The 12,896-nt window shown below is 35.2% G+C and overlaps 1 protein-coding gene across 1 annotated transcript; it reads left to right on the top strand.

Annotated features, from left to right (window-relative positions):
- Window positions 1–7,483: 7,483 nt before the first annotated feature.
- On the top strand, window positions 7,484–12,235 carry LOC149780478 (uncharacterized). Its single transcript, XM_089936386.1, has 2 exons — window positions 7,484–8,138; window positions 9,762–12,235. The coding sequence occupies exons 1-2, from the start codon at window positions 7,565–7,567 to the stop codon at window positions 10,190–10,192; spliced, it is 1,005 nt and encodes a 334-aa protein (XP_089792512.1). The 5' UTR covers window positions 7,484–7,564; the 3' UTR covers window positions 10,193–12,235.
- The last annotated feature ends 661 nt before the right edge of the window (window positions 12,236–12,896 follow it).

The following is a 12,896-nucleotide window of genomic DNA, read 5'->3' on the forward strand; positions in this document are numbered from 1 at the left end:
AAAAGAAAAACTTCACCCGAGCTTAATACTATCACTTTTTGTAGAAAATTCCTTATTAATCAGTTAATAATGTTTCTTTAAGTGTTTGACTTCTATAATTTGCTAAAGAATTATTCAGCCTATTAACCACTATTATTGTATCATACATGGGATTTATAAGCATGTTTGGTTTGTACTCGAATTTTATGCTACTGAAAGGCTTAACAAAGTGATAAACTTATTTTCTACTCAACTTGAGTTGGGTTCTTTGAAGTCATTTATTGACCCAAAAAGTCATGCAGGTCATACATGCATTCAGTACAGATTATTTCTGTAATGGGTCTCTTTAAAAAAAATTTGATTTCACATACCATTAAATGGTGATTATTTACTTTATTTCAATCCTTGTACATCCATATTCCTATGGAAGGTCGTTATTTACAACCCAACAAACAGATATGGCAAAATTAGATGTTGAAGTATGTGGACATTTGGGACTAGGTTACCCTAAAGGGGTGATGTCACAATAAAATAGGTTCATGTTGAAAACAGTGCGTAGTATCTATATTTTGATCATTCGACCTGATGTGCTCTTTTCTTGACCCAGTTTAGTACCTGGCCACCATTGTAGAAGTCCATAGACATGCTTATTTTTTGCCAGCAACTTTCTTGATGACACCAATAATTATTGACATTTAATTGTTATTCTTACATGTCATTTATTAAGTACAGAAATTACGTACTAAATACCTACAGAGAGGAGCTTTTAAGACAAAAATAGCATATATATTCAAACAAATTATGCATGTTTAGAATGTGTATCTGGAATCATTTGTACTAAATGTGCCACACTAATTGGAAACTTTACAGTGTATTTCATGATACCAAAAAATGAATTGTCCATGGTTTAACAATCTAGACTCAATTAACTTGATTTTTAATGTCTTCCAGACTTGTAATTAACATTAACTAGACTATTATTTATATTTTTTAAAAATTAGGTTTATTATGATTATTAAAAGTTGCTAAATAAGTTTTTAAATGACATTAGTATTTATATTTTACCCTCTAGATATTTGTACTCAGTACCTTAAAATATGGATGCTTGTTCAGTACCTTAAAATATGGATGCTTGTTGACACTTCCTTTTTCTCACAGAACTTATGCATGTCAGTTAATAATTATTATTGAGCTAATATTTTTGGGTCAAATTTCATTTTGTACATGATGCTAATTTTTTAATTTTGCAAGCCTGCCCTGTCAGCATTTATATTTTGCATATTTGTTAAACACATTTAATTATAGTTATATCTTGTCAGTCCTTTGATAGCTGTTAAAATAAGCAGATGCTGGCTTTTGTTATGTTATGAACCGTAATCTATCTGTCTTGCCTTACAGCTAAGAGTATTATGCATTTATCAGAAAAGTCCGTCAGAGAAGCTTAGTGGCGGTATTGTTACTCAGTGTATTAGAAAGTGTTAGATGTAACAATTTCTAAATGGCATTGATCCTGTAATATAATTAAATGCATTTGTTTTGTTTTTTTATTACAGGAAATAGTATACATTCACACCAAACACTTCATTGTACAGCGGAAGGTCATGGTTGAAACGGCTTTTCACCTCACATATTGTGCACCTCAGATATTGTGCTGTCATTTCACTATACCTGTATGTGTGTGTAATTGTGTATATGTAAGCACATAAAGCATATTGTAAGCATGTGTATTTTATGCGTTTAATTGGATGTATTGAAGAAATATTACTCATTTTAAAGTTATGAACCTTTCTATAGTTCAATAAAATAAGCAGAAAGATTTTATGTTGTTGTAAACCACTTAGTGGACAAAATGCAAAGAGGTGCATATTTGTCTTAACAGCAGTGAATGTTGCATTTAGTAGGATATATGATTTTCCATGTCATCCATTTAGAGACATCAGCTTGTACTTGTGTTCACAAATTTAAAATGACCGTATCTCCTGATGTTGATGTTATCAAATGTGGGGGTAGCTCTAATTGGTCTGCATGCATAACAAATTATACAGTACAAATTTTCAATTAAAACAAAACCTGCCTATACCAGACACTAAAGGAACCACAAGAGTTTGTCATTTACAGTCAGTTGATATTTATATACAGGTTGAAATTTAAAGGAAATTGGGGAAGGGATATTTATTGTTATAGTATCTCTTCAGTTTGATATTTTGGATGGATGGGTAGTTCTGTGTGTTGTTGATGAGCTTGTAAATTGGCTGTGCAAACATGAGTCCACATGAGATATCCAAAAGTATGTGACCTGTACATTAAATCACTCTGAACTATAATACCCTTCATTATAACACTTTTCTTGTTTAAGGCAAGGATGGTCTTGGATCCAGTTCCACTAAGAAGCATTACATTACATGTATCATGTACTTCATTATAAGGCAGTTTCACATTAATGCTGTATACTTTGACATCTATGGATGGCATTATATTGAGGGAATGTCATATATGGCATGTGCTTCAGTCTGAGGCAGTATACTCGGATTCCCTTTGACAGTGTTACATTGAGGGAGTACAGTATATACTCCGATTTTTAATTATCATCCATTAACAGATCTGTTGATATTACTTGTAATTAAAAATTACAAATATAAAAAGTTGTCATACTGTCATGGTCTCCCTATTCAGAGAAGTGTACTGTTTGATGATGATACAGGAAAACATTGCTCAGTTACCTCATGTCTCTGTCTATGGGACAAAATTGTAATATATAATATTGTGTGTTATAAATAGTTTGTAATTATGTGGAGGAGACCACTAAGGTAAGTTTTCTGTACCAGAGATGCAAAGCACTATTTGTATAATGCACATTTGCTGAGTGTTTTGCTTGATGTCATTCTTTCATTGGTAAGTGGTGTAAGGTAACATTTACCTGTGAAACCTGCCCTGTCAGGTGACAAACATGTATTGGTGAGGGAGTAAGGTAAAATAATATTTTACCAGTGAGGCTTGACACATATTTGCATGTTTGCTTGTTTTAATATAAAAGACCGGATTTCTGGATTGTTTTCAAGTATTTTTTCAATAATCTAGTCCCAGGTTTCCTACAATATTTTCTCGACCACGGTGTAGCATCCAGTGATTGTTTGTATAATAAAAATATGCCTTTTCTGTGTTCACATGACAGTGATTATTGTATGAATTGTTTTTGTGTTTCAAAGTTTAGTTTGTCTCACCTGTGAATCATGAATGTTACTTGTGTTTTCAGTCGATATATAAACACTTTTGTTGATTTTTGAACAAAGCAGACACTTCACCCAACAAATTAAAGTTGTGGGAGATTTGTGTCGACACCAGCACAATAGGTGTTGTCATTGTAGACATGCTTAGTAGCATTCACACAGCACAGTGATTATGACTAAATATACTTAAACAGTCTGAGAGGTTGTAAAAGTCCATTTGAATTCATACATGGTACAGATGTGTACCATTTTCAGATTTTTAGTTATGTATGATTGTACATATATATGAATATGCCTTTTACTGTTTAATTTTGAATTTATCATTGAAGATCTCACTTTACTGTATTCTCAGGCTTATTTGCATTTTCATTGGCTTCACTTGCTTATTTTGATCATGGGAAAACATTTATCTTTACCTTCATAGAAAGTGGAGTAACTCTAATTGTTGAATGCTATATTTCAACTTCATCATTAGAGTCCATATATCCAGTGAATATTTGTGAAAGCCTATAATCAAGTAGTAATATTACGTTCTATGTGTCTTTTAGAATGCCAATCCATCAGTTAGTCAACTTAGAATAGCCATGAGTAATCACTCTTAAACGCATTGATGTTTTTTTTTTTGATTTCATAACATATAAATGTAATTTTTCATATATTTGTTACTACCTTGAATTCATTTATTTTCATGTGTATCATACATATATCATGGTTTTGTAACAAATTTACTTATGTATGTTGATTTGGAAACTTTTGCTATTGTTTCCACAATAAAAATACTCTTCACTGGGTCTTTAAAGTCATGATTTGGAAACTATTGCTCTGGTTTCCACAATAAAAATTCATTTCTTTGGGTCTTAAATTCATAGTTTGTAACAACCGTGAAATCCCAAGAAATCGGTACCTTATGAAATTCGTTATTTTTGAGATGTGCAAAATAAACTTTGGTAAAATAATAATGATCTCTAAAATTCGCACACTTTTAGTCAGAAGAAAGTGCTGTGTAAGAAAAATTAGGTGACCAAAAATAATGAATTGATGGTGCTTGAAAATTTGTATGGTATGAAGAATTATGAACAACACAGTATATATCACTCGGTGTATTTCATGTTACATTATTCGTTCTTTTAAAAAAAATAGAAATAAGTGTAAATAGAGGCATTTTAATCAATTAAATTAAAGAATGCAGTAAGTTTTACCACTGCTTTTAAATGTTGAAAATGTGACATTTTCTTTTACTCTGTCATTACACAATGAAGTTATGTAATTATATCGTCAAAACCTTTGTTATTATTTGAAAGGAGTATGAGGTTTGAAAAAAGCCTGAAATGGCCACAGATGCTTCAAGTCTTTCATTGCTACAGATAAATGTTTTGTTTTTCCAAAAAGTACAGACGTTTTTCCTCTATATCAGACTATTTGTAAATAGCTGTATTTTATGTATTAATATATTAGTATAAGTAAATTGATATGGTTATGCTCTCATGTTTTATGTACACAAAATTTTTAGTGTTCATTACATTTTAATTTAATAAAACTATGCAGGACAGTATTTGAGGTTATTTTCTTAATGCACTGATAAAAAACAAGTTTGTGTCTGTAAATGTCTTTTTTTTCCCGCCAAAATAGTTTGTATGTTGAGCATGAAAGCTCTAATGTAGCATCTTGATTTTGATCATGTTAAATATAAACTCCTGTATGTTGTCAGAGCTGACCGATCGAAACAGTCGTTAGCATGTCAGCCTCCCAGTCATAAGGGTGCAGGGTTGAATCTTACTATCAGATTACCCAGTTTGGCAAGTATCCTTGGCCAAGGCATTGTTCTCCAATTGCATCAGAACTAAATAATCTACACGTGTTGTGCTGTTCAACACCACATCCGCATCATAAACTATAACAGCTTTTACAGATGTTGCGAATCCCCATTAATTAATTACATGTTGCGAATCCCCAGTAATTACATATTACCTAAACAGTATCATCTTACACCCACTTGTCTCTCTGACACCCACCCGTGTCAAACAGTGATCCAGGTGTTTTTTTTTAACCCAAAACACGTTAACTTCATTATATCTCACTTGTGCCCTCGACCGCTCCAGTGGCCTGGTGGTTAGAGCGTCCGCCTCGGATGCGGGAGGTCGTGGGTTCGATCCCCGGTCTAGTCATATCAAAGACTTACAAAAATGGTACTAACAGCTGCCTCGCTTGGTGCTCAGCATTACGAGGTTAGTGTTAGGACTGGTCGACCTGGTGTCAGGATAATGTGACTGGGTTACATGTCTGCGGCATGATGCCCCAGTGCTAGGCATCACTATAAACTGTCACACTGCTGATATCTTAGCGATATGACTGAAAAATTGTTAAAGCTACGTTAAGAATCCAAAACACACACACATACACACATACAAACACACACTTGTGCCTTCCTGCTGTGACTTCTTTTATCAAGTTTGGTTTTGAACAAAAATAAATACCACAGAAATTTAAGTTTTTTTTTGTGGTACATTTTACGGTGGAGACAGCACCCAGATATCCAAATCGAAGGAAGTCCAAAACATTTCCTGCACATGGTTGTCATGCAGACAACTACATTGGCAAGATTGATGGATGTAAGAGGAGAAAGAGTTACAGGTACGCAAGATGATAGAAAGAAGGATAAACATATGTAAATAATATATAATATAAATATCCCTAATGTTGAAGCGAGGGGATGAAAAGTCTACTGTACTATTTAGTATTTATAGTAAGTCATAGTAATAAACAGTGGTCATCAAAATCTTCGAATACATTATCATTATTTAAGAATTCCAGAAGAATACATGTAAAGGTTACCTGGACAGATTTTGTACAAAAATAGTTTCACCTGCATTTGAGAAATAAAATCTGCATTCAGAGCAATTCACTAGGGATATTGCTTAGAAATATTCCTTTGGAAATAGAGCTTAAAGTCATTTTCATTGTATTTTTCTGTAATTCATGCCTTAGGTTTGCATATATTTTGAATATCAGAGACGTTTTCAGAAAGGAAACTATGCATTGGATACAGAAATTCAAAATAAATGGTTAGTTTACTAATATATCTGTATTGTTAGATTGCCATACCTTGTGTCTGCAACTCGGAAGAACAATTGATTTAATGGTGAAAAAATATCTGTATTGTCAGCCTGAATGTATTTTCTGGATGTCGGCTCCGAAAACACTATTTTAGCAGTGCGTATTAGTCAAGACTGATGCTCCCAGCACGTTTTACGAATATTACTGCATACGTATAAAACAATTGAGCTACAATAATTGCAATTTTATATATATATAAAAGTGGGCTTCCGTGACCTATTTGATGTAAAAGGGAGTGGTATTTACTAAAGGTCACTCCACTCACCAGGATTTGTAGAACATGCAATATTTTTATGGACATGAAGTGATATTCCAGGAATTGTATTATTTATCTGGTCACTTAAATGTGAAAGGGTAGGTCATGACCTTTGTTTGGCGTTAGTAACTCGAATACAGCAAACAGCAAGACTAATATTCGAATAAAGTTTCTCAACTGCATAGCCAACTGCGATCCAAGTCCCGCATTTAAAGACAAATGTAGGCAGTGGGGATCAAATGTACAGAGATTGTTGAAGCACTTCGATGATGAGTTAATGCTTGTTTTTGTTAACATTTTAAACATGGTTCGTAAAAGAGTAAATTTGTCTTGAATATAAATATAAAGGAAAGCTCATCCAGGAAAACTTGGCAACTTCCATTGTAAAAGTAACGGACTAAATCATTGCCAGGATGATAACGGGTTGATTATGAGAAGAACAAGTAGGTTTTAGAACAGGTTCCACTGACATTGATCACAAATCGAAAATGTCAGACTAATGTGTTTCTTGTATAAATTCAATAAATTGTATGTTGGACTTGCTATGTATGGAAAGAATTTTAACTCTGTGTATGTTTTTTTCTCGGGAGAAAAATCGTAAGAGCAATATGAAGAGGTAATCTGACTTTCTTGGTGGACCCTTGCATTTTCATACGGACTATTTTTAAAACTTTTTTAATTTTATGTTGCATTGCTTTACATAGGATATTGGACCATTCGGCCCATCATAAGGGTTCACTGGTTTTCTGAGCTTGGGATATAACTCGGCGCGACTTGTTAAAACCTGTACCAAAACATGAACAGCAGAGACCATGTGAAGAGGCATCATGAGTAAATCGGTCATCACAACCGATAAGCTATTATATTCCCCACTACAACGTCACAACCGATAAGCTATTGTCTTCCCCACTACAGTGTCATTTATCAGTACTACAATTAAAACATCATCACCAAACGTTTCAGTATCGTTTAGTCTTTGCAGGGACCAATGATGAAAGTTTCTACTTTGCTGTCATTGCTGGTGGGTCTTGAAGCAGTATGCACTGTAGGTTTGGCATTTGCCGATACTCAGGAGGAACAGATTGCTAAACTTTTAAAGACAGTTTACAAATTAGAGAAACTTGTCTTAAATCAGAATGAAAAGCTCAAACACGTGGAGGCGCTTCAGAAACGACTTTCTAAAGCTGAGCGGCGCCTGGCTGCTGTTGAAGACTTGAATGTGCGGACAGGCAAAGCAGGAGAAAAGTGTGCAAGGGAACTGAATGAACTGAAAAATAGATTGGTCAATATAGAGGGTCTCTGGCACTACTTTGCTGAGGATGATCGACAGCCTGCTCATGATAAAGAAACGGATACCAAAAAATATAAGTATAGTTTTCGAGAACATATGGTAGAAAATGGTGTTCCGGAAATTCAGCAACATAATGATGACGTCAACAAAACTCGCAGATTCCTGTTGAGGAAACAGTATGTTGATCTTCCACAAGATTTTGAAAACGCGGCGAATTCTCAAGAGAGGTTGCAAATTGATACACATGACTGGACATCGCAGCAAATGAACGGTGAGTACATTTTGACGGTTCATTGCTCTGATAATCATAATAAAATTACTGCTACTCGCTCGTATTTTATTTCGTATAATTTTGAACCTGAGATAGTAGGCCTTCATATCGCTTTATACCACATGAACCCGAGTTTAATCTCTGGTTCGGTCAAGTTAAAAGTAAATTGTTGACCATCCCATTATCCAGGATCCTTTATTTTCTTCGGATTCTGCAGTTGCCTCAGAGACCACCTTACCCGGACGTGTGACACCTCAAGATGTGTTTAAACAGGATGGAGCACACATACGCGCATCTGCGGTTGCATGCAGTCTGACTAAAATCGAGATCTCCGACATAATGGAGATATCTGAATCTGAATATACAGAGTGCAGGGCCAATTACGAGATAAATTTTCAGCGGAAGAGAGCGCCACTAAAAAGTTAGTAGAATGTTTTAAGATTTGTCTTGAAGCTCTCCACAGTTTGCGCGCACACAACACTGTCACTGAGATGATTCCAGTCCACAGTTGTTTTTACGAAGAAAGAATTTATAAATTGTTATGTTCTACATTGCTCAACTACGAAACATCTACTGCTGTTTGTTACTTGTTTTTTTTCTACAATGTTTATAGTTTTAAAATTAGGACAAGATATGAAAGGCACCAAAAAAAGCTCATAACCTTTAGAATTCCCTGTCAAGTTTTAATAGCTTAACTGGTATGGTCTTGTATTTCGTGTTATGGAGAATTAATATTAGCAACGATTTGTCTCTAATGCCGTTTGTAACTTTCAGCAGCATGAGATGTAATTTGACTGGTGCACAGAATGGTCAACAAAACACGACCTCGTATAGGTGCCCTGCAGATCCACGAAATGATAAGTACGTGTCAATCTGAAGTAGGTCTCCATTTCAATCAAATTATGATTGCGTACAAACCATAAACTTAGTGACCTTCTACTCAGTATGATGTATCGTTGTTCATTGTGCGCCTCTAGATCAAGCTCCGATTAAACGGCTTCCTTAAAGCCAAGACTTTAATAGGACTGTCATCTACGGTCAACCTGAAGGTTTACTTTGGATTAATTGTCACACTAATAGATTCTTTAGGTTTTTGTTTGATAAAATTTAGTCTTCAGTAATCATAAATGCCCGATTTTAATTCAGGCGTATTTAAAATATTTAAAATGCGAGGATAGTATCTGGAGGAGTCCTTATACACTCGATTGATATATGCTCTGAAGGTGCCATGTATAGATGGCCCAACTAAAATCTGCCTCTTCAAGGAAGTGATGACCAAACGGTTAAACACTCGTGTACCTCTCTGCTTCTCAGTTCTATCCTCGAGACTAGTTATGTTCAAGCTTCAGTAGTCGGCAATCCATTGTTATAGTATCATATGGGTTCTTCTGATTCATCCACACGAAAGACCGCTTAACTCTTCCACTTGCATCGTGTTGGGCCCAAAAAATAAGATTTGAGAATGTAGCGTAAAACTGACGAAGATTAACAAAGTTTTGAGTTAAAAGACAGGTCACAATACTTTATAATTATGCACGAAGATTACATTTTATCACTTTATCGTAGTGGATGCGCTTGATTTTCATTTTAAGCCAGCTATCTTAACCCTTTCATCTTCTGCAGGAAACCGTACAAAACTGAAAGGACTAGTTGCAGGACACGTCGCTTTCTCAGCTTACTTGTCCCAAAGTCTCTCTGGTCTGGGGCCAAACCAAACTATTAAGTTTGACCGTCTGGATTATAACGAAGGAGGAGCGTTCGATACCACAACGGGTATGTTCAGTTGTCCAGCGTCTGGTACGTATTTCTTCACTGCCAGCATCCTTTCTTACCAAGGAAACTATGTGGAAACCGCAATCGTCCTGAACGGCGAGGAGCAGGCAATCGTATATGCTGGAAACCCACCCACCAGTCCCAAGTACGACCAGGGATCAAATTCGGCTATTGTACACTGTGACGTTGACCAGAAAATTTGGGTTAAGCTGCGTGAAAATTACGGTAACGCCGTGTATGGCGGCCGTTATTCAAAGTTTTCAGGATACACGCTCTGGTAGACAACTAAAAGAGGATAAATCGAGTAATTTGTATATATATGGAAACCGCAATCATCCTGAACGGCGAGGAGCAGCCAATCGTATATGCTGGAATCGCCCATATTAAAAATGTACAACTGATCAGACGATTGTTAAATAATAAATTACTACATTTTTTTTTAATCACTTGATTTGACTAAGTAATTGCTGATATGAGACGAAGTTCTATGCATATATGTAACTCATACTTCATTTAACACATCTAAAATGCTTACAAAATTAATTTGTAGTACACGAGACAAAAAATGGAGCAATTGCTTGGCCTGCAATAGATGAGCAACAAATAGTTCATTTTCTTGTATTTTGAATCATCCTTTTGACACGGCATGTACATTATAACAGATCCACCTCCAATGATAACTTGAATTTTTCGTTTATTTACATCTAGTTTTTAAATGTAAATATAGATTGGAATAAGATCATGGATTGACATGAAACAAAACAAAACAAAAAAAAAACAACAATGGGATTTTATTTTTCTGCAGTAAAGCAGTGATACAACTCTGCGTGTTAGAAGAGCTCAGAATCTCCGATGAAAGTAATTTCAGCTCGGATGATGTATTTGGAACACCTCAGACAAAATGTATCGTAGCGACGTATATGTAGTATATAGATCCGATGCACAATTAATTAACCGAAAATTGATATAATCTACCATATGACAAGCTGATTGAAAGATAATAATTGAATTTTAATAACATATATAAGTAGTATGACCCCTATTTATATTTTGCGCAGTCTTATTGAGTGATAAGAGCATGCGGTACCTATAAAACACTTTACAATCGGGAGAAAAAATGATTTGTGAAAATGCTAATAAATTGTGTCTTTTGTCTCAACCGTCTAGGAATTTATATCGAGTCCTGTGCGTGCAAGCAGCAGTATTTATTGTAAGTACTTTGCATTAGTCGTCACAATCAGTTCGATCAAACCAAAACTTGACAGATGAAAAATTCACAACCTGGCCAATCAAATGGTATCTGCGCAGATCAGAACTTGACAATATTTAAACAAAGACACAAAAACACGCACATACAGAAACACACACCGCAACAAAAGGATTTACAAAAACATAGTACACAGTACTTGCTATATCTGAGCCACGCTTTTTTTCATCGAAATGAATTTATTTATGACCAAGACAAATCGACTCATTTCATATCTTTTTCGCACAAGATGTCATTTTGTATCTACTTGAGACAAATTTATCATAATTCTATTAATTGTTCTTAATGGCAGCAAGATTTTAACCAAAACATAAAGCCTATTTGCTGGTAATTTGTTATTATTAGTAGCAGCATCTTCGCTAGCCAAGGTTTCGATAACCCTATCTACACCTTGGCGGATCTAACAGTTATTTTGGTGCTTTGTCCTAGCGACATCTATTCGATTTCATGTGTTACCTCTGTTAGTATGTAATGCTAGCTAAGCAATAGCGTGGTGCATTGTATGCTGAAAACGGTGGTTGCCATTAACCTAAAAAAGATACTTCGGAAGTTTAACATCGAAAGTATGCAGCAGAGGGAAGCCATTACAGGTGTATTTGAGTGAAGTGTATTTGTGATGTGATTTGGATTTTTAACGTAGCTTTAACAATTTTTCAGTCATATCGCTACGATGTCGAAAGGTATTTCTGCAAACACGGACCGACACGGGAAAATTGCTTATTTATCAGTCCATTCGAGCTTGTGTGCTTCCTTTGTCTCGATCACGTAGGAACAGTGTTCATATTTGAAATTCACAGAAGCTCAGAAATATCTGTTCGATATGCATAGGTGTGGATAGGGTTACCGGAACCTTGGCTAGCGAAGATATAGTAGCACATTCCCATATTCCAGGCCATGGACAAGTTAGCACGTTCGAGACTACAGACACATCAACAACACATTCAGTATTGGAATTTATTTGCAACACCAATGGATTCAATTGTAACTTCATACATTTGGACTTGTGATAGAACGTTTATGACTATTTGGAATTTCATTCACAATATCTTAAGTTATTTTTAAATATTCACGTTGTATTTTAAGGAAATAAATCATTTTTTGAATTTTACAAAACTTGTTGGTTTTCGCTCTAAGTTAAGACCATAAAGTTGTAACAGACGCCAGCGGCAAATTTTCTTAGTCTCCTGGCATCTTTTCTAATTTCCTCTGTCGCGTTGTTTTCATTATTACACAGTTCGTGGCCAAGGCTATGAGCTGAGACAAAAGTGTCGTGATTTTTCAGGACTTCAACTTTATTCAGAAAGACGCATATATATCCATACCTGAGGTTTTGTATCACCTTGGCGTAGAATGATATTTATGTGATACGGATGTCCTGCAATTCTTTTACCAGAAAGGAGCAAAGACAGGAAGTAAAACTTTTCCATTATGAGTATTATTAATCTGAGTTAGTCCAACTATCAGCTGGATTCCTTAAGTGCCATTCAAATGAAAACAAGGAAGGAAAGCAAGGAAGAGCTTCAAACGCCCTTAATAGGCCATCTGTAGGAGGCGCTTACCCTGTCTACTCAACTGGCCTCTCGTGGATCGCCATGACGTCAATTTCAGAAGTTATTAATAAAATCTCAGTTTTGTTTTAACTTTTGTGTTCTAGGGTACGTTCTGTGCAGCATTCATGCGTACACGTAATCTGCACTAAGATTGCGTGGCAACAGGAA

This window comes from Sinohyriopsis cumingii, chromosome 16, assembly GCF_028554795.1.
Source record: "Sinohyriopsis cumingii isolate HCF-2022 chromosome 16, ASM2855479v2, whole genome shotgun sequence".
NCBI lineage: Eukaryota > Metazoa > Mollusca > Bivalvia > Unionida > Unionidae > Sinohyriopsis > Sinohyriopsis cumingii.

Coding starts and splice junctions, on each gene's coding strand:
- LOC149780478 (XM_089936386.1), top strand. CDS start 7,565: ATGATGAAAGTTTCTACTTTGCTGTCATTGCTGGTGGGTCTTGAAGCA. Junction 8,139..9,761: donor GACATCGCAGCAAATGAACG/GTGAGTACATTT, acceptor CATCTTCTGCAG/GAAACCGTACAAAACTGAAA.